General features: G+C 42.1%; 1 protein-coding gene across 4 annotated transcripts in view; it reads left to right on the top strand.

The window, feature by feature from the left end:
* The window catches only part of elmo1 (engulfment and cell motility 1 (ced-12 homolog, C. elegans)), a 103,001-nt gene that overhangs the window by 49,732 nt on the left and 30,314 nt on the right, over positions 1-22,955 (top strand). For 3 of the 4 annotated variants that reach the window (XM_079287544.1, XM_079287543.1, XM_079287542.1), the window contains exon 16: positions 12,464-12,600. In XM_079287544.1, coding sequence (XP_079143670.1) covers positions 12,464-12,600 — 137 coding nt within the window. Of the gene's footprint in view, positions 1-12,463; positions 12,601-17,962; positions 18,049-22,955 lie in introns of those variants that run through there. The other variant, XM_079287546.1, reaches the window with a different exon arrangement.

Here is a 22,955-nt window from a genome sequence, read left to right as displayed (position 1 = left end):
GGCTTATGCAATAGAGCTAAATCTTCAGGGTGAATGCCAGGCCATCGTTACCAATAAGACTTTGCTCTTTAGAAACGCACTTGTTCAAATAAATAGAGCTTGGCCGAGTGGATTTTACATTACATTTTTCAATATTTAATTTAATTTAGTTAAACGATGTGAACAGAATCTGCTCCCTGACCTACAAATTCTGCCCCAACATATTGTCATCTTCCTGCTTTCCTTTTTCTATCAACAAATAGCATTTTCTGTTATCATTAAGATGGACAATGCATTATTTTATGATTCTAAAATTTCACTGCAAGACTAAATGCGGGAGTTCAATTCCAGCAGCAACCTTGACTTGTAGTTCTGGGCCTTTTTATTCCCAGTGGCTGTTTATTGTGTGTGTGTGTGTGTGTGTGTGTGTGTGTGTGTGTGTGTGTGTGTGTGTGTGTGTGTGTGTGTGTGTGTGTGTGTGTGTGTGTGTGTGTGTGTGTGTGTGTGTGTGTGTGTGTGTGTGTGTGTGTGTGTGTGTGTGTGTGTGTGTGTGTGTGTGTGAAATAGTAGGACAGATAAGAATTGCTACCATGAATCTATAACCTGCAGAGAATGACTGATCTGTATGCGATGCTGTCTGCTGCTGTGTTAACAGCACGTGCTATAATAACAAGACATGACAGGATTCACATAAACACAAGTAGGTCATCGAAAGGCAAACAGTAAAAAAAAGTATATATGCAATAGAATAAAACAAGACCCTTGCAGGAAATCACAGGGGACAAGAGAGGACAGACGACATTTTGGGTATATTCGTATTTACTGTGTCCCAAATCATAATGTTCCCATCCATCTTTGTCAAAATGTCCTGTAAATATTGCACACGCTTGCCCTCACAGAGCATTATATGCATCTCATCATTGTGGGAGGAAGCCGGTACGTATAGTCGTGAGCTGCACTGCATCTTCTCTTGTAGATGACTAAGTGCATTTTCTCACACACCCCATTTGGCCCGCGCACAATAACGTGCACTAATTAATGTCTGAGTAGGATGAATGTACCGTGGGCCAGTCGGGTGTTTTAAGTGCTTGGTGAGTTAGAAAAATCTGTGTAAGTGTGTAATGTAGAGGCATGAGCCGGGAGAAATGTGAGTCTCGGCTCTACGCCGACTGCCATCATTCGGTTGACCTTTCAGCAGCGAAACGACGAAATGCCTGACGCTAACGAGGATGTTGGAAGGTGCGTCTGTGTCTCTGTATAGGTTTTATCAGCTCTGATAGTGTGGTATTTGAGTCAGAATAATATTAGAAACCGTGGTGCATTATTTCACCAACAACTTCAAGTGTAACAGACATTTCAGGCTTTATTTTGTTCTGCATAAGAGGTCCCCTGAAATAATGTTTAGCCTGTCATTTGGTCCACTGCTACAGTCCAGACTGAAGTGTCTAAACTTTCGGATGGATTGCCTTTTCATTTTGTTCCGAGATCCATTGTTGCTGTTGGTGATCCCCTTTTCCTCCAACACCACCATGAGGTTGACATTTGTGTATTTGAGTGAAAAATTGCGACAACCATTGGCTTTTTTGTTTTGTTTTTGCCAATAGCATAAATGAAGACGTTGTTGTGTTCATGAGCCTGTGTCTAGCAGTGAGACAGCATGCTCAGCCAGATGTAATTTATTCATTTTATTTTTGACAGCTGTGTTTTTCCGACTGTGACTTTTTAAAAAGGCTTAATGGATTAATTGCTGCAAAATTTGTAACAGACCTTTATGTTCGCCTCAGGATGAATTGTAATAGTTTGGTGATCCTCTTGACTTTTCATTCAGTGCCACCATCAGGCCAAACATGTCAATGTGTCCAATACTTTATTTTATGACCAAATACCTGCAAAACTACTGACATTAGTATGTCGTGTTTAGTGCTAATGGCACATGTTAGCATGCCGTCGAGGTAGCGGCACCCTTTACATGTTTAATAGTGGAGACAAAACTGTGACGCAAAGCTCCTGATGGACACTGAACAATGAATCAAAGCAGCCCAGAACACAAGCGTTCAATCTCTCTCTCGACTTAAATTTGTCTCACTCTTCATGCTCTTTCTTTCTGGCTCACACTTTTTTATTCCTTCTCAGTGGGTCTAAAGAACATCTGTCCCTCTCAGACTTGTAATTCTTTCTCATGCTTTCATGCTCTGGTTTTCTCGTTGTGTCAAAAACGACACCAGTACACAAGCAAGTGGCATCCCACCACTTTCAATTAACAGAGAAGCCACTCAAGAGTCTGGCTTGACAATTGTCTCCGTGCTCTGTAAGGCTAACGGATTATGCTTTTCCATTTAACGCTATCCTCGTTTTTTGAGATGTTTTGACATTTTTCCCCTTTTGGTTGCTGTTGAGATATTTAATTTCTATGTAGATTTATGTATGTATATGTAATTTCTATGTAGAATTTCTATGTGTTCTGGAGGAAGGAGGTAAGGGAGGTAGTTTGAATCAGTTGTCAATGCTGCCGCATTCGACATCATTCATAACTCCATTCAGGTGTGTCTCTCTCTCTCTCTCTCTCTCTCTCTCTCCCACCATATTCTATTGCTTCCATTATTTCTGTTTCTCTCCCTCCCTCTTGTTGTCCTGCCTCAGATCCCTAAAAGATTAATTGTCTTGCCATGTTTCTGCTGCAACACGGGGCTTAATGGAATCTGCGTTGGCGAGGTGCCACGGCGCGACTTTTCCGACTCTCCTCTTTCAGCGGGTCCATGGAATATTTATGACGTTATTCAAACTAATGGCCCTGCTTGGTGATTCACGGTGTTGCATCTCGTTGCTGAGATGGAGAGCCGGGTGGTGAACCGTGGCAGGTCCGGGCATGGACACGCGCATGCTAACAGAAGAACACACACACACACACACACACACACACACACACACGCACACAGCTGACAGTCACATGATGTCCTCATATTTGTGCCTTGCATCAGAGAGCCATCAGCCAAGGTCAGAACATAGGGCCATGTTCAGCACCATAGACAGATCTGTTGTACATCTTAGGTTATGATCAGAGCACACTAACACAATACATTATGTGGGATATTTGGATATTTTATATATATATATATATTATATTTGTTTTTTTTAATCATTTTTTTTATATCGTCTCTCCTCAAGGACAATATTAAGGTTTTTAACTTGATTTTGTGCCAAGTTTGGATCAGAAGAGGAAGAATTGTATCGTCAGAACTAAGAATGAAGCATTTGGATTTAGCTGTAGTATCGATCTGCCGGTGTCACATAAGCTCATGATTTTGTATAATTATTGTGAACAAATTAAAGACCATCTTACAGCCACAATGCCAAATCAGCCCAGTGATGTAAAGAGGGGGACCAATGGCCCCTTCACCCCCCTTTCTCTGACCACAACCATCTTTGAACTCGACCTTCATTTTTTAAAATCTCAAATACACATCAGACAGATAAATAAACATCTGGCAAAGTACGCAAAGTGCTTCTGTGGTTGTTCCCGCTACAGTCGGTGTCTCCAGGACCACATTCGACTTGATGACTCGCACGCAAAGACTCAAAAGGTGAAAACAATGGCAGCGTCTCTGTCGCGACTGGTAATAAGATAAAGTCTGACACGATTTGTAGCAGTATTATGACAATCGTATCTTTGTTTCTTAAAATTCAATTTGCTATAAACTCCGTTGCTTCCTGTCAAAAAGCGGATGCAGCTGTCTCCTCCGATTCCTGTTCAGTTAGTCTGCAGAAAAACAAACTCCTCTAAAACAGTATTCGCTGTTCTCAAAGACCAAAAACCCTTCATATGTCCCATCACCTGTTAATACCAGACAATCTACAGTTCTGTGTATGTGTGTGTGTGTGTGTGTGTGTGTCCAAACCCAGCAGGTGATTCGGAGTCATCCAAACTCATTAACTGGATAACTGTGCTGTGATTAGAAACAACACAATCTCACTTACACACGCGCACACACACACACATGGGAAATTGCACAGTGTGAGATTGAACTGCTGTGATGTGTTTGGACTGGCCCATGTGTGTCACTGAGATACAGTTTTAGCACACACATACTGACACTTACTGTTAACGCTCACAGTCATGGTCAAACTGAAATATCAAGTGCGGGCGTGCAGCTGGGGTTGTATAGTAAATACTAAATAGCATCAGGAAATGTCAGATTCTCAGATTGTATAATAGAGTTTTTACATATGTTTTAAATGTGGCCAAAATGTGTAAATATGAATGTGTGTATCTTAAAAATGAAGAGAAACGAATGTTATGTTATGTTATGTCATTAACAAAGGAATAGTTTGTCTAGGTTTGTTAAGATAAAGTTCTCTAATTAAGTAGATGCTTTCCGGCACTCTGACACGTGCCATCAAACACTCATGACTTTCTGCAAACTTGACAAAGTTGTGCTTGAGAACTGAGATGTAGCAGTAAATGTGTGGATCATAATCGGCACACTACAGGACTGCAGAGAAGTACAATATTCTGAATGATTATTTTGAGACAAAACTTTCAAGCCCATAGGGGGTTAAGTGTTTAGAACTTAATAGACTCTGAATAGAGTATCACTTTAACAGGATTAATTACATTTCTGACCCACTGAGAGAGACGTCTTTCCCACATGCTGACGAGTCATTACATTATCCAGTAATTAATACGATACATGAGCCGTTGCTTCGGGCAAAATATGGAAAAGAATAAGACTTACTATTAAGTCTGGTGTTCATTTTCCATATTTGTTTTAGAGATCTCTGCCACTTCTTCAAGAGTTTTATGAAACATGAAGGAAGGATATGCTTAATTATAGTAAATTAAATTGACCTCTTGTGACATGTTTGTGTCCCGTTTCATTTCTCATTTCAGAGAGCTCCCTCTGTAAGCTGTTGCTTCCACTAACGAAGTATCGCTGAGATGAGAATTTGTCTCCGGCATCAAAGATTAGTATGCTGATGATCTCATTTGAAATGACTCGTTAAGTCTCAAGGTTTTAGCTGCTAATTCCTCCCGTAGGTCTCCTTCCATGATTCAGGAGAGAAGTGGATGATGGCGAGGGGAGGGAAGGCCAAGCGTAGAATCCCAAGTATCTCTCAAGTCGTGACACGAGGAGCTATTTGGCAGTCAGCAACCACTTCACACAGTTGTCAGTTGGAGCCTTACAGTTTTAAAGGCGGGGGAGCCGGCTTCTGGGGTTTTCCACTTATTAGCCTCGGGCATACACCAGCAAAAGGTTTTTTAATTTGGAGGCCACAAATAACAACAAACTTGACAGATGTCTCCTTGAGAATCTCAAGTTTTAAGCATCCTTGGAGTTTTTCAGACGTTCCCTCGACCCCTGTCGGCTCTCAGCAACCCTCGGTGGATTGAAGTGGTGATGAAACATCACCCGGCATATGACAGCGCTGCTGCCACACTTGCTGCTGTGTTCTCTGAGCTTCTTGGATGTAATTTACCATCAAACTCTCACCAACTTGTCTCCTTAAAACTCTTTTCTTTCTTTAAAAACTGCACACCGTGCTCTGAACAAACTGAAGCTGTTTTCCCCGAAAGGCCCCTTACTAGCAGACCTCGTCAAAGATCAAATCAGACAAAACGGTGGTTTATCACACAAATAAACAATCTAGTTGAGTCCTTGCTGAGGAAGCTGAGATCTTGTAATAGGAAAGATTGTTTTATTCACTTTCCGGGCACAGGACAAAACCAACAGAGCACATTTGGGCACACAAAACGATAACAAATAATGGACAATGTAAATTCAATGTAAATGTACCGGTAATTTATTTATACAAAATCAGTTCAACATTTTCTAATGATTATTATTCCTTGCAATCACATATTCTGAAGTGGTAAAGTCTTTGATTTATTTTGACTCTCCAGTAAATTTGAGCTTGTCCTTAAATTAAAGAGAGTGCATGCTTAATATTTAACTTCTAACAGTTACAGTGTTATCATCCCTTTCCATCTGCTGTCCTGCCCTCCCTCGCTCTCCCTCTGTCCTCTAATGCAGCTGGACCATTGTTGGGGACTGCATGCTAAAATGGTTTAGTTACGTAATTAGAACAGAGGACGTAAGACTTTGACTTTTCCCTGTCGTCATTCTTATCTCATCAAGGTTCTTTGTATACAGTATGCTTCTTGTCTTTCCTGAAATGGAATACTATGAAACTTAAAATAGATTAAAAAACAAATTCAATGCTGTGTACAAATAGTAGTATTATTTATATAGCATTGTATTGTCTTGCACCAGTGACCTCATTCTCCTGCCATCATTATATAATGATGATTCATTTCAGGGTAGATATAATCAAAATTGATGTGTTTGCATGTATCTTCATTCTCTTTAAAACTGGTAATTCTGCAGAGTTGTAGATAAAAATTAGGCGACACTAATATCATTCGTATTTTACTATTTGTCGATTTAAATCCCACATAAACACATAAACTGCATAGGTTTGTTTACGTGTGATCTAAACATTTCCAATAACTGAGTGTTACAAAGTCCAAAAATATACATGTATTGAAAAAAGACAGATGTAATTATTTACTAAATGTTTTTGTCTCACTAAATGTTCAGCTTCAATCCATATTTGTTTTAGTGTTAACCATTTCTTTTTTTAACGACATTTAAATCTGCTAATGTTTAAGTTACATTCATTCTAAATGATAAATATGACAAATGTCACAAATTTCACCCAATGAGAGCAGCACAGTCGGTGTAAAACGGTTGGTTTTCTTTGATAAATGGCTTTACTGTAACCTGGGATAAGCCTCGTATGCATTACCAGCAGCTGTGGCGTGAGAAGTACACAGTCAGTCTGCGAAGTCATCTAGCCGACTGTGGTTTGCATCTACCTGCTGCCACGGCATCCTGCACACATGCAAACAGTGACTGGACCGGATAGATGGTGCTGACGCTGCTCGCTGGACACACACACACACACACACACACTACCCTTGTCACAGTTGGACATCGGAGCATGCTGGTATTGCAATTAAAGTGAGGATGACACTTTTTTCTGTGTATTCATCATGTGGCATAGCTGCAAGGTGACTCTGGGGGGGGGGGGGTGTTTTGCTTACTTTGTGCACACTCATGGACGCACATACACACAAACAAATACACACTGGACCTTGATGGATGTCATGGTGGCATTCAGCCCTCGCATCTCTCGCTCTCGCGCTCTCTCTCACACGCACAGACTTTTGACAACCATGCTTAGTCACCTCTTTCTCTTCAGGACTCGCATGTGTGCCGGCCAGTTGACAAATTGGATTCTCAGTTGACGTCACAGAGCCCTCACGTTGAATGGACTTTCATAAGAGCATGACAGGCGACAGCTGTCCCACACTCAGTCCCGCTCAAATTCACATACACATAATTAATCCTGCTAAGCTGTACAAGAAGCTGTTTGTTTGAATCTGGTTTCACTTTGGGTCAGTGAAGCATCAGCCTTGACTACACGTCTAGCAGCGAGGGTAACAATCTGAGAAACCTCCGTGAATATTCATTCTACTGACATTGTGTGAACGCGGCTTCACTGTGGACAAGAGATTTCGATTCTGCATCAGAAACATTGTCCCCGTTGTGTGCAAACTTGTTTATTGTTTGGTTTCACTTGACTTGAAAGTTGATACTCGCGTCCCTGTCTTCAAAGCAGGTTTCTTGACACTTGAGCTCATTCAATTTCTAATTTTGAGCACTTTGTTCGCTCAGAAGAGGCCTGTCAGCAGAATAGCATGCTGATAGTCAAAAATAACTTAAAAGGCCTTTCAGATTTCACAGAGTGTCCTCAAGCATAATATGTACTCCCTGTCATGTCTGGGGGGGGGGGGGGGGAATTGTGTGTAGTAGTTCTTGAACTATCTGAGTAGTGGACGAATAGACATTTCTGTTATAAAGTAAGTGTCACAAGGCAATCATACCGAATCATATCTAGTTGTCATTTTGTAGAGAAAGTATTGCACGGTGACCACAAAAACATTAGCTCTGATCCATATTGGCATATCGTCCAGCAAAACCTAAACTGGTCATCACAGTGTCCTGTTACCTACTTTATGGGTGGTACAGGCACCGAACATCTGGCTGTGCAGATGGATGAAAACAGGGAAAACCCATTACAGCCCATTTTCCATCCATCTAAGTGGTCTGCTGTGGACCCACATGCTCAACCAAAAAGAGTCATACTCCCTTAAATTGAGAGAGGGTTCATATCTGCCCTGCTGTTTTGTGGCGTGACAGCCAGCTACCAGCAGAGTACTGTGCGACTGTGTGTGTCTAGCTGTGTGACTCATCCATCGAGAAGTGTCAGACTCCTCAGGCACTTGATGTGTCCAGTTGCCCACCCCACGTCCATGACCGCGTTAGCCCGCCTGTGGGAGAGAAAGGCTTTCCTAAGAGGGAGGAAGGAAGGAAGCAAGGTTTTACATAACCCGCTTCAACCAATTAACAGTCCAGTTCACAGTGGTTCATGAAGTGCGTAGCCTCGGGTTTCATACTCGTTTTAGGGATATAGGTCATAGCATAGAAAAAGATAATTTGAATTGACAACCATGGAACCTGGTCGAATAACTGAACTGAATAAGGAAGAGAACGGTTGCTGCACTGCTGTCTCTGGTCACCTCTCATCTCAATCAGTGATGTTAGTTACAAAAGCAGTTTTCCATGAACTGCAAAAACGAAATGCCTTCCTTGCAGGCATGTCAAAAATCATTCATTCACTACTTCAGGATAGACGACCACTCGTTCACTTTATATTGAGCAGTTTGGGGGTTTGATTTCAGACAAATCACAGATCGTCAGCATTTTGCATCATCACTGACGGGTCTAGTGTCCTGACCCAGTGTTAGCTTTATTCATCTGAATGTACAGGGCAGTAATGGAATAAATGAATATACCGCAGCTCACTGCTAGAGACAGAATATAGAACCATAGCTCTTCAAGTAAAAGGCCTCTCAAGTATTGTGATTGTTCTTTATCTTTGTCCCCAAGTTTCCCAATGGTTCCCTGTTATCAGACACACAGACACATGTGATGACTGCGGTCAGCCTCAGATCACGGCTGTGTGCAGCTCAATGATTTGGGTCAAATCCAGCAACTAAGCTCCATCAGTCAGTGCGATGGGTGGTGAAAGATTTTATTGCACAGCAGATGTTTTATTTCATCATCAGATCATCATCATCATCATTTGGTAGAACACCCCATCCCCCATCCCCCCGTCCCCAAAAAACCCAAAGAAGGCTGATTTAAGGCTTGAAGCAGGAGTTACCTAATCACTCACAGTAACATGACTTTGCACGAACACTGGGGCGTCTCCGTTCAGGTGGATAATTTTAAGTGCATCTGTGCAGCGGTGAGAATGATTCAGGCATGACATTTCAGCTCGCTGGAAAGCAGCTGAACTGCTGAGAAGGGAAGTAAATACTAAATTGTTTTTTCCCCCTCCATGTGGACTATTCTTCTGCAAAAACTATACATTCAAACAAAGTTCAAAATCCTTAAAGGCTAACTAAAATATAGTGGTCTGTAATAATTGGGATGGCATTGTTTTCCTTTGCATTGGATTTGAAATGGAACAGCAGCGATGAGGTCATTTGTAATACAGTGTGATCTAGACTATATTTCTTCCCATAGATTCAAGTATTACGCCACCATACTGTTGCGTTGCCATCTCATTCAAATGCAGAGCAGCTGTGCCTAGATTACCCCCTCTCTTCAATTATTTCCTACTGTGGATGAATTATGTTTGTTTGATGAAATATTCAGTGATCCAAGTTTGCAATGCAGAACAGAAGTTTGTGAACTATTTTGAGCATCAACACACCATCATGTTTTGGGGGGGGGGGTTGCCTCCTCGCTGTGCTGCTGAGCCCTGCGAGAGGTAATGAAACGGTCTACGGCGCAGCATGCCTTGCAAAACCTGAGGATGGAGAAATTTCTGCAGAGCCTCATGGGACGACTCACTGTCTGTCTCCCCCCAAATAAGCCTTGACATGTAATTCCCCTCACCGTGCCACCTCAGGGCTCTGTTGTTCAATAAACAGTCTGTTTAGTTCAGAGGTCACTTCAAGCTTGCCAACAACTTTTTCTAGACAACTTAAAGGGTATTTGACTTTTTATTTTTATTGTCCCACATCTCCTGTTTTTTATTTTTCTATCCCCACGGGCAGTGCACTGTTGACTAAGCAGCCAGTCAGCATCTGTTTCGGCTCACCTCCATTCGTTTCCTGAGTGACTAACGTCACATCCTTCCCCCGGATCTCTCCACCTCTCCCTCCCCTTAATCGCCCATCCATCGCTCCAAATCAAGGCTCAGGTCGCTGTGCCCGTGGCCTGCGGGCACATCACTCATTATACTGTGAAGTTTCAATTGCCGCCTGACCTCTTCCATCCAATTTCATGGCTGCTTGTGGTGGGCCAGTGCCCCTGCTGCTCTGCTCTGAGACTCTATAAATGAACCAGCCTTTGGCTCAAGGCCACGACTCATCTCAGCAAGGTGACGTGAGGGAGATGAATTTAGTTCAAATGAATGTCACGCCTTGTTACTTTACCTCTTGGTTAATATGGTTTGGGCACTCAAGAGTCCTGGCTTTCTGTCTTCCCCCTCTTCCCCCTCATTCTTATTTCAAACACACTCTCACACAAATAGTGGAGAGGGAAGCGCTTCAGTGCACTGCTAATACAGAAAATAAACCATCTATGGCTTTGGAAAATAGGAAATCTCAACTTAATCCAATTGGAACACTGTTTGCTGGTCACAATTTGTCTCCAAGGGGTATTTTGTGAGCTAAATGTTCAATAACACGCAGCTTTGCTTGGTTGGGGAACTGTATCTCATTCTCAGGGGCTGTTTCTCAGAAATAAACCATAAACGCATCAACTTTCTTCCACGTCTTTGATGCAGACTCAGATTGTCTCCGTCTGTCACATCATATATTTCTCTGTACTCTATCTTCTGGAAAATGCTGTTATGAATATTAATCTAGCGTGCACAGGCCTGATGATTTATCAATTGAAGTTCAAGTGTCAGAATGAGCGTGTATGATCATTAAACAGTTGTCACGTTGAATGTAGTGCTCGTCCTTTAAGCAGCAGTTGTTTGATGATTTCATCAGTAACATTTTCTAGCTACGTGATGTTTATCTGCAGTAGCTGTGTGTGTGTGTGTGTGTGGGTCGCTTGTCCCTGTTGTTGTGCATTAGTCAGGTTTTCAGGCTCAGGCCACATTCCTTCAGGCCCAATTTCATATTTATAGATTGAAGGCCACCATATGGCATGAGTTGCTCAACGGAGCAGAGAGGTAACGAGTAAATGGAGCTTTGGTGGCCAACTGTTCTTTTCGTGTTGTATGGACGTGCAGTGACTGTGATTCAGGATCTGATTTCATGGGATTAGATTGATTGAGCTCTGATTAAGTGGGTGCAGTCGTAACATACAAATAAAAACATCCAGACTACGGTCAGATGGGTCACTGATAAGGATGCGTATTAAAGAAACTGACATTCTGGGAAATACGTTTTCTTTTTTTTTACCGACAGGCTTTTGCACACCGGGGCATTTAAAAAACAGTATTTGTACTATTTGTAATATATTTTGTCAAACTTTTGTTTTTGTCATTAATACTTTTTACAAAGAACGCAAATATTACGTGGCTAAAAAGGGGACGTTGGGTTTTTTCTGAGCTATTTCAATCAGATTGAGCTTTCGCCTCATGAATAAAGGCATCAACCACTCGCATTGTGCTGAACAGACATATTAAATACATACACTTGTATTGTACAACAACACAGAGGCTTCGGGGTGTGAACCCAGAACCATATAAATCATTAATTACCACACAAGAGGGCAAACTTTATTACTCCTCCTCTCCACCCTTGACAAATGCAGCACAGACCAGATCGACTCCTTCTTACCTTTCACAATAAAAGCTCGAGATAGATGCACTGCGTAACTCTTTACCACAGAGAACTCAATCAGTAAAAGTGAAAAGAGTCAAATATACAAGTTAGTTAGTATATTGTACTAGCAATGAGCAGTAAACTCAACAAATCATTCATCAAAAAACGGCTATAATAGTTTAAAAAAACAACAAAGGGCGTTTGGGTAGTAAACAAGATGCTTGTCAATATTTACTCTGTCACAGTTGTGACAAAATGGTGGATGTAATAACGTCAGCTAAACTGCAGCTTTTATAGTAATGCTACATACCAATACGTACTGGTTTTAGCCGAATGCAGAATAAGTACGAGGTAATCGTTGCACCTATTAGAGCATTATTTAGGGCACTAACTGTAAGTGATTACAGTTTAGTATAAATTAGATGCAAAGTAATTTCTTTTGTGTTTCATCAAGTGTCACCATAAAATGGATTGCTGGCACAAACGGGCTTTATTCACTGGTGTCGTCGTTCATTTAACCTGCTGCTGTACCGTAGGTGACAACTTTCCTCTCAATTGTGTCCACAGCCAGTGAAAACTGCCACGACTTCCACCCCATGTTCTTCACCCACGATCGCTCCTTCGAGGAATTCTTCTGCATCTGCATCCAGCTGCTCAACAAAACCTGGAAGGAGATGAGAGCCACAAGTGAAGACTTCAACAAGGTAGTGTGTGTGTGTGTGTGTGTGTGTGTGTGTGTGCGTGCGTGCGTGTGTGTTGGGAGACAGGAGTTTGAGATGAATAAGAAACGCTGTGTACCATTTTCCATGCTACATACCGACCTATAAGGTTTCGAATTTGTAGTGCATTCACTCTGGAAAAGTGACTAAATGAAGTACCCTTGATACCAGCATGCATACTTAGCTTCTTTGATTGATTTTGTAAGTTTCCAAATTTGAAATTGGCAAATTGCTTTTCCCGGTTTGATCCATGGCAGTTTTTTTTTTTTTTTAATCATTTCCTGTTGGGACACTGCTCATGTCTTTGACTAATTAAAACAAGTTAATAGAACTGAAGACTGTAAGGTGCAACATCATAAGAAATCACAGCTTGATTTATTTTTTTATGCAATCCAAAATGAGACATCTATTGTCAGAAAATAAGTTGTGTATTTATTTGTTCATTCACCAAACAGATGAACATTGTTACATACAGGTAAGCTGTGCTACAGATGTAATGTATATAGGGCCTCTAGCTGAAGCTAATTCGCAGATCCATCCGTGCCTCAGGTTTTAAATCGAGGTTAAAACCGGCGAACAAACAAGTTGAACAGAATCACAATTAAAACAAATGTAATTTATGTTTTTGAAGAATTTAGTTATGATGCCATTTCTTCGATCTCTGATCCATAACATGTTAAGGATGTATATGATGATGTTTATTGATATGTATCCACATTTGAGCTGCTTTGACAGATATACATGGTGTCATCAAACAAGAAAAGTCTAAATCTGCTTTGATAGTTTGGACACTTTCCTAATGTTGGCTCCTAACTTGAGTTGAGAATCCAAAATGACACCTAATAGATGGCACAGAGGAGTTACGGCAAAGTAGGATTTGTGGCACGCGTCATTGATTTCTGTTGTGTATACACTGGCAGCAGTCACAGTCACACAGCTCACGCTTAAATACAAGTTTTAATCATATCTTAAATTATGTTCGTTATTAGACTTGGATTGCCAAGAGTCCCATGCAAATAACAGGCCTGATTAAGGTGCATAGACATGGAAATGTCTTTTTCTTGTTTGCACAGATGAACATGATGGGCACAGATTCAGAGCAAGAACTGCACACACATCTCGGGGGCTTTTAAGACTTTGAATATTTCTTACATTGTTGTTTTTGTTTCTTCTCTTGGATATGAAACATTAGCTTCCTCTATTGGCTGAGCCACTGATTAAACTACTACATCTTTATTTGGAGCTCATTGGAGTCTGGATGAAGATGAAAAACTCCCTGCATAGCTGGCTGGTGTTGAGTCATGAGCTTTGCTGCTATTTACTGGCTTCGATCAGCATGGAAAAGGTTCCTCACGTCTTCATTTGCTCTGCAGGTCACAAGATGTCACACTACTAAAAATATACACATATTGTGCGACATGAAAGTGATACTGGAATTGCTTATTCAGCCTCCAGTATCCCCAAAATGAAATTTCTGTAATTTCCACATTTTTGTTAAAGAGTGATGCTTCATGTGCAAAAATGAAGTGATGCTGGAGTTGCATCACCCTACGTTATTTCACCAGCAGTACAAAGATGGAAGACAGCAGTGTGGATTTTATAAGCCGGTATGTAATTGCAAACAGATGTTAGCACCCAGATGCAAGTGAACAAAGTCTGACTTTCACAAAGGAAACAACTGAGCGATTGTGAAATGTATTGTTGTTGGTATTTTGATACTTGGTGCAGCGTTTTAAACCACTGCAAGAGGCTACAAAATGGAGAATTATAACATTGCCGTCGAGATGCGAAGCAGAAAAATGTAGCCATCCTCTGTAGTCGTTGTTGAATCCACTTCGTCTTCTGAAGTCCTTACCACCGTCTGTGTTTTTACTTTTGCCACTCCATCAAAAAAAACCTTTGGTAGTGGGTTCACTTCTCAGCATAACTTTACTTTGGGTTTCATTAATTCAGAGATGAAAAAAGGAAATGTTCAGTGTGACACAGGATGGCTTGTCATCTGAGTTTGTCTGATTACCTAAATGTTGTTATAATGAACTGAAACTTTATTTAACGATGGATATGCCAGGAGAGATGCAACCATCTCTATTGGGCTTGGAAAAGACGACCACATCTCACGTTCAACTGTATTTCTAGTTCACCTTGGAGGAGAATTTAACACACGCACCTTACACACACCTCCCGTAGCAAGAGATCCTATTATCCAATCCCAGCCTTCACAGCCCTACCTTGAAGGCGAGAGTCAGCTTCGATTGAGTTGGGATAGATGACGCTTCCGTCTCCCCTCTTCCCTCCCCGACCTCGTCTTTCGTCGCTCTGTACCTTGGGAGTTTGAAATTCAGCAGCAGCTTGTCGACGGTAAGACTGTTTGGTCTCGAGGGCTTCCTATCAGCTAAATGGTGCGTGCAGAGCTCTGCGCTGCCAGCCTCCAACGCCGAGTGTCTCAGTTTGTACCCGCTATGAACTTAGAAACACTCTGGAGACATCAGCCCCTCTGATGATGTCTGAACGTTGTCATTTTGTACCAAATTCTGTCAACAAAAGTTGTTTATGTGTAACTGAAACCGTCACTGAATACACATTTCATAAAATGAAATGTCTAGAAGATGGAGAGGAGGAAGATGTTCCAAAACGGCAGACTGGGGGAAGATCAGTGTAAATGCCGCTAAACCCTGAGCGTTAGCGTGAGCAAATAAAAATGACAGTAACGACAAGAAGAAGGCAATTAGTTTAAGTTGAAGGGCTTTATGGGGTCAGTAAAGTGACTAATTAAAAGAGGATGAAGGAAAATCCCCCAAAATCAACATTTGAAGTCGCAGTGAAACGGCAATTATGAGTGTCTTTAGCCTCCCATGTGAAGCTGAATAGCCTTCAGCTTTAATTGTACAAGATAGGTATTCAATTGTAATAGAAAATACATCGGCGCACAATCGGTCTCTCTTGGAAAAAGCATTATAAACAAAGTTATTGCCAACGGAAATCCAAACACTTGCCTCTGACCCATGAGGCTTAGCCATTTTATAAATATATGGCCCAAAGTTCAAGACCTCAAAAGTATTTGGACCGTTTTACAGGAAGGGGAAATAGGGATTTTGTTTAAAAAAAACATTTTAAAATATATATTTGGCAAATACCAAGAGATAACTGAACAATTAACAAAGGGACACGGGGAACTTAATATCTTAAAAACATGTTTGTTTTTATTCCACTGTGTCTATACGAGGTAGGAATAAGAAAGATGGATATAATAAATTGTAATAACTATTTGGTATGAGTTTAATGAATATAAATGGAGTGTAAAACTTCAATAAAACTTGACGGGATGAAAGGAATGACTTTCCTCAAGGGTTAGAACATTAATGCAAGTTTGGATGAATCCTGTCAAAGCTAACACTGATTTGTGTTAACAGTAAGTGCTTACTCTCCTAGTGATGGATGATGCAGGCATCACTGTGACCAGAGGCTGGGATCAGTGATGCATAACAGTAATGCTGTCTATCCCACTTTGCACTGATTTGAAGCAGTTATTGTCTTTTTAACTGCAACCAATTGGTCATTTAAACCGGGCTGTTGAACTCTGTAGTTCAGCTGCCTCATCGTTGGCAATCGATCATGTAATTAGATGTTGGTGTTTCAGTCGACTAAGAATCGTGTTGTCTTTTATGGTGTCTTGATGAAGAACGAGTTCATCTGTCGAAAATAAAAGTCACAATGATATTCACAAATAAGCTTTTGTGTTTTGTCTTTGATGTGACGGTCTGTGATTGTAAAGTGTAAATGTAAATCCAAGGCCACATTCGATGTGCATACAGTCCATGAAGCTATATGCTCTCGAGGGTCTGTGGAAGGATAATAAGCTGCGTCGGGATAATCCTGAGGGCGTCCACTTCAAAACACGGCTAGTTGAACGGCTAGATTTCTCTGCAGCTCCCACAGTCGCTGCCAGACGGTGACGGCACTGAGCTTTCTGAGGTGTGGAATACTAAAACACCTTGTTGGGGTTTTATCGATATTTTAATGTACGTGCTGCTGTTGCCTGCAAGTATGCAAGCATTTCTTAAACGCTAAAGGCTCTCTCAGCCGCTTGCTCTTCATGGCTGACTGAGCATCTGCCCTACAAACAGACACAAACACACACACACACACACAGAGAGAGGCTCTTACATGAATTTGTCTATTAAAGACAAAAGGCGCACTGGCTTAAATGAAGCTTAAAAACACTGGCACTGAACTCTGTGTGTGTGTGTGTGTGTGTGTGTGTGTGTGTGTGTGTGTGTGTGTGTGTGTGTGTGTGTGTGTGTGTGTGTGTGTGTGTGTGTGTGTGTGTGTGTGTGTGTGTGTGTGTGTGTGTGTGTGTGTGTGTGTGTGTGTGTGTGTGTGTGTGTGTGTGTGATGGAGGCAGGTCTGATGCTCCCAGGGCACAGCTCCGACCGTCAAGCAACCGTTTCCCTTGTTTCCATAGTAACCACTGTCCAATTACCGCTGCCGCGCTGCACTACTCTGTTTCGGTAAGATGGAGCCACTTCTATGCTGCGCGTGTACACGCTTGTGTTAAAATGCGCCTGTGTGTATCTATCAGAGACTCTTTCTTGTACGGCTGCATGTCGTCTCTTCATCCAAACGTCTGTACTGAGAGCTTCTCCTCCCCACCAGAGGAAAAAAAGACTCCATCTCACTCTGCTCAGCCGCTTGGAGAAAAGAAAAATCCCTCACTGATGTAGCGACTTGCAGCCACTCACGATACCCCTCCTCCTCCTCCGTCTCCTCTTCTCTCATCCCTCCCCCCCTGTCTAAACCTCTCCCTCTCTCGCTCTCTCTCTCTCTCTCTCTCTCTTTCTCTCTTTCTCTCTCTTCCCCTCCCCCCCCCCCCCCCCCTCACACCATGTGATTCACTTGCTGCACCACCATTGGCGTCTCTGATCGTGGCGTGTGTCCAATCAGGGCATAAGCCTGGAGATCAACATAAGCGAAGCAGAGCAGCCCGGCTGATGCTCTTAGAGTCACAGAGGGAGGGAGCAAGGCATCTACAGAGGCATACAGAAATATTATAGTAAAGGGGACAGTTGAAGAAGAAACTAGGAGACTTTGTTGTTTGTTTTTTTTATTTTTTTTTTATTTAAAGGGAATATGCTAAAAGAGAGAATTAAACAGGAAACCTGAAGGAACAAAGAGCCAAGAGAGGAAAGCGCAAAAGGAGAAGGTGCACACGCTGCGCTGACAGACGAGTCTTTCCTTATTGTGGCTAACGCTAACGCTAACTGTCCACAATCAGCTAGACCGCTCTTGCTAGGAGCCATCTGCTCCCTAATTCCATCCTTCCATCCATCCCTGTCTCTCGGCGGGCGCTAAAAACTCCTTCTCTGGCAAAAGCACGAGGATTCACCTGTCACTGTGGAGAGTTTCACACCACACTTGGACACATGGAGGTGACATGTAAGTAAGAATGGAAATGAGAAAGAGAGAGAGGTTTTCAATTAGCATGGCTGGATGGAGCAAAGGGAGGTGGTAGTAAAGGAGGAAGAGGGACTGTTTGTGTTGTTGCGAGGAGGAGGAGGAGGAGGAGGAGGAGGATAGACTCAGCGAGGCGTAAGCAGGTTCGACAAGGACCCAGATCACAGCCTTTTAATTAACACACATCTACATGCATGCATACTCGCCTACCCCCATCACTCCAGGCATCATCTGTATTCCAGTGTACTGTGTGTGTGTGTGGTGGGGGGTTGAGCTTTGTTGTTGTGAATGGGATTAGTCCACAACACCAACGCCCACCGTTTGTCACCAGAGGAATTCGATGCCACTACTACTGATCTCCTCCACTCCACCCTGTCTCTCTCTCAGCCTCGGATGAGCTTCAACCAGTGTTTTAGCCGGAGGGGTTTGACTCGGGATTAGAGTGGGGTCAGCCCCAGACTGCAGAGCAGGAGTCTGTGAAATACTGCCAGGACCGGATTTCATGTGTTTCGGACAATACACGGGATAATTGTATCCATTCTGTGTGCTATTGAACCGGGCTTTGTACGGAGGAACTGTGTCCTGGCTGCTAGATGAGCTAATATAATGAATTGTGCTGAATTGTTTAGCAGATTGGTAAATCAGTCGATGGAGAAAAAAAGTATTCTACAGAGCTGAATCATTATTCGTCAAGAAAAAAAAAAAAAGTTTGCTTGTTCCAGCTTTAAAATTGACAATGATACAAAATCATTCATCTAAAACAATATAAACAAATTAGAAGAAGAGTTTGACGTTTTGAAGGACTTAAATGAGAAGTTTGGTGCTATTCCCATATGTTTGTTCAATAGGAAGCTAAAGCTCAGAGACGACTAAGCTATCGTCTATGAAGACTGGAAACAATGAGGGAAAACGTGCCTGGCTCTTACCTATGCTGAACAAATCCATCTAGCAGCACCTCTAAAGCCCACTCAGTAACATGTTCTATTCAATTTGTTTTGTTTACAACAAAAAAATAACCCATTTTGGCTTTACTGGGGTGCTGGATTATATCTTGGCGGGGCCAGGCTAGCCAAATTCAGTCTTTGCGCTAAATTAAGCTAACTGACTCCAGCTCCATATTGAACAGACGGAGACAAGATTGTCATCAATCTTCTCATCTAAGATTCGGCAAGAAAGCTAACACGCATACCCAACAAAATGACAAACTATTCCAACAGTACAACAATTCACATCAGTTGCAGCTCTGGCGATGGTAATCTTTCCAATCCTACATGGGAAGACAAGTTCAATCACTGAGAAAAACCACTGTTGTGTGCGTCTGTATCAGTGTCCTGTAAAAGTGCTGGTCACCCAGCACTTCAGAACCAAGCACAGATGTGAAGCAAAACTGTTTTTTTTGCTGGTGTATGCTATTCTAGTTTTATTTAAGTCTGCTCGCCGCAATTCAATTTAAGGACGCTTAATGCAAATGACTTCTGGCTCTGCTCTTCAGCAATGTGGACAGTTCCTCCACTTTGCCAGAAGGTCAACATGCACGCCTACGTGACTAATGCAATGGGTGTCTGTTGTGCCCGGTCAGAAGGGATGTGACTGTGATAATGTGAGGGCAGGTGTCAAAGGTTTTGGGTGGACGCCGTGTTTGGATTCCAGTAAGCAGCTTGGTACGGTTGATGAAGGCGCTGCACACGCTGCCACATGCCAACAGCTGTGACTGCTGCTGCCGTGCTTTGCATGAAGCAGTGCATCTGTGACTCGTATCGGGACACAGTAAACCAGCCCCTCCCCCGCTCATTTTCTGCAATGAGACCCGCTGTTTTCTTTTAGTTTTATTTCCCTCTACAAGCCTCTAGATCTTCTCTCGCTCTCTCTCTCTCTCTCCATCCCTTTATTTCTCTTTCTCTTCCTCCTGTGGTCTCTCTCCCTCTTTTCCTCCCTCCTCATTCTTGCCTCTCGACCCCCCTCCACCTCTATTGTTGAATTCAGACAGGCTATTTATATCTTTCTGCCTGGCTGCCTCACCTCCCACTCCCTTAACAAGGTTTGTTTTATTGTTTTTGCGTACGTGTACGTGCGATCGGACAGTGCGTGACTGCGTGTTTGTACGTGCATCTCAATAAATTGGTGTTTGTGTTTGAGTCGTAGGGTTGTGTGTGCTTGTATCGGTTTGTTTTTGAGTGGGGGGGTTTGTATGAGTTTGTGTAGCAGGAGCACAGTGTGAATGCCGAGCTTTGTGTCTACGCAGGGACTTGTTTCTTTTTCTTCTGTGCATTAGTTTGTTTTGTGTGGTTACCTAAGGGGGGGGTCTCTGATCTCAGGCAGCGCTGGCCCACTCGCACTAGAGAGCAGAAACTCAGCTCGCTCATCAGACCAGAGAGATCAGCAACCATTAGCATCAAGCCATCAGAGTTACATGAGCAGGGATGCTGAGCTAACATTTAGTATTGTTGTGTTTCAAGATGAAACCCTTTGTCCCATCTTCACAGCTGTTAACTGCAAATCAACGGGAAAAGAACTCAAGTTTTCCTGACTTTTGATTTCGTTATTTATCATTTATTTACATCTCTTTGTCTATTGATTAGCCAGTGTGCATTTCTTTGATGTGTCATACTTTTGTGCACAGACATCCACACAGTGTGTACTTTAGATTCTCCTTGCAGACAATGCAAAGTCTCCACAAAGGCCCTTGTGTTCGGATGTGTCTTATTGTGGATACGTGCTGGAATATGACTGCTGTTCGCCTCATTGTTAGTATCACCTGATCATTTTGTTGAACCTTGTTTTAAATGAAAGCACTTTGATGCATCAGTGCGAGTATAATACCAGTATAGAGTACCATAAGTGCATTATGGGTCGACTCTTGAATAGGGATTGTTCCAGATGGGAGTTATTATATGAAATATAATGAAATAATACTGTTTTTGATGTCCTTGAATGGATGTTTAATCACAACCAATTTACTCATCCCTCTGGGACAATTAATGCAGAACGTTCATATTTCCCGCAACAGCCGTGTCATAATAAAACACTCATTACTGCAAAGCTGTGCACAAGCCAAGGTCGACACTTGGCGTTCATCAGCATTTCTTGACTCGCAGTAAGTGGCGATTTCCCAGGCGACTTTGCTCTCCAGTCATCCATGTTGGGCCGTGCTGCACCTCACATGGAGCCTGTTGTTGAACAGAAGCTCCTCTGACAGTTTGTCTGGGCTTGCAGTGCTAGCACTCTAAATATGGCAACAGCAGCTAGCGGCAACAGCCGGCGTCGAATCTGCATCACTCGTGTGGAAGGAAGAATAGGATTGATGGAGGGAGGCCTCCAGATGTGTTGTGTGTACGTGGGAATATTGGGAATTTACATGGAGTGCAGTGCCCTTTGAAAACATGTCCGTTCAGAACGAGTCATTTTGATATTTAGATATGAAAAATGATTTTACTATTCTAAGTCATTGTACCCCGAATATCCTAAAAAGGCCCCTAAAGCACATAAAATGTATGCAACTCAAATGTATACTACTCACTGTGTACTTCTGCTTCAGAGGAAAACATTGTACTAAAACATTTACCTGACGCCACACATTTACTGTGGCACCACAGAGTGCTATTTGCTTGTTTATTCTTATCGACCCTATCGCATGTCTAAATTTGACAAAATCATTCCCTTGGTGTCCCAGCAATACAACCACCGAGTGTGAAGTAGATCGGATGAGCAGTCCTTGCTTTATTCATGTTTCATGTGTGTTTGTGCTTGTTCATACTCTATAATGCATGTAGGTGAGGGATGGATTAGTATGCGTGCAGTGTAAGTGTGCGTGTTGAGAATGTGTTTATCTCTGTTGCCTTCAGTACAGTATGTGCTGTTCCATGTAGTGCAGTAATACTATCAAATTCAGAGAGAAAAGAGCTGCTTTTCACTGTGCTTTAAAGCAACATTTACCCCTCACCACTCTATTTTCTTTTAATGAAATACCCAGATACAGTGACTTCTTACATTCCAGCTACGGGGGGTATATACATAATTGAAATTTTAATGGATGAAAGTAGTGCCTTTCCACTTAGTTGCTTTCAGCAGACTTGACAAAGAGCCGTGACGGGGTTGTCAGGAGAGTCTAACAAGAAAAGCTGAATATGCTAAATATAATCTTGGAATCTGTCTGCAGCACTCACTTCTTGTTCTTCCCCCTCTATGCATTATGCTGTGAAAGGTCATTACTAGGGTTGCATATTTTCAACATCGATGAATCATTTTGTCGATGAAATGCCATGGTTATGTTTCAAATGACTTCTCTTGTTTAACCAACAGTCCAATACGCAAATATATTATCTTTACAGTTGTAGAAAAGGGAGACAAAGCAGCCAATACTCTCACTGTAGAAGCTAACAACCAGCAATTTTGCAGATGAATCAACTAATTATTTGGCGTGCTGTCTCACGCCTGTTAGACGGAGATCTGCGTTTTGTTGTGTCTCCCCAAAAGTCCTCTAACACAGAACGCACGGGTGACAGAGAGCAGAAACCGGCACAGTTGGCATAGATTAGTGTCACTATCATTTCATACACAGAAGTAAACTATCTGTTGCCTACACAGAGAGTGAACAAACAAGTCTCACCCTAAACCTGTCGATACTTGATTTGTGTACCAGAGTGTGGACTACACTGCTGGTTGAATATTGTTTAATGTGTTAGAATATATAATTATTAACAACTGCAGATTTGTTTGGTATTAAAGACATAACTCTTCCACCACAGCGCTGACATATTTTCAACCTGTCTGCTTCCAAAACACTTTTTTTTTTTCATCTTTCTAAATTTAATACAACCCATAACAGCACTCCTCTTTCTGTGCAGCATTATAGGAGACAGGCATCCTTTCATGTCCATCAATGGGGCATT

Source organism: Melanostigma gelatinosum, assembly GCF_949748355.1.
Source record: "Melanostigma gelatinosum genome assembly, chromosome: 17".
In the NCBI taxonomy this organism is placed as follows: domain Eukaryota; kingdom Metazoa; phylum Chordata; class Actinopteri; order Perciformes; family Zoarcidae; genus Melanostigma; species Melanostigma gelatinosum.
Note: the sequence above shows the minus strand (reverse complement) of the source record. Positions and strands in the feature narration are given on the sequence as shown.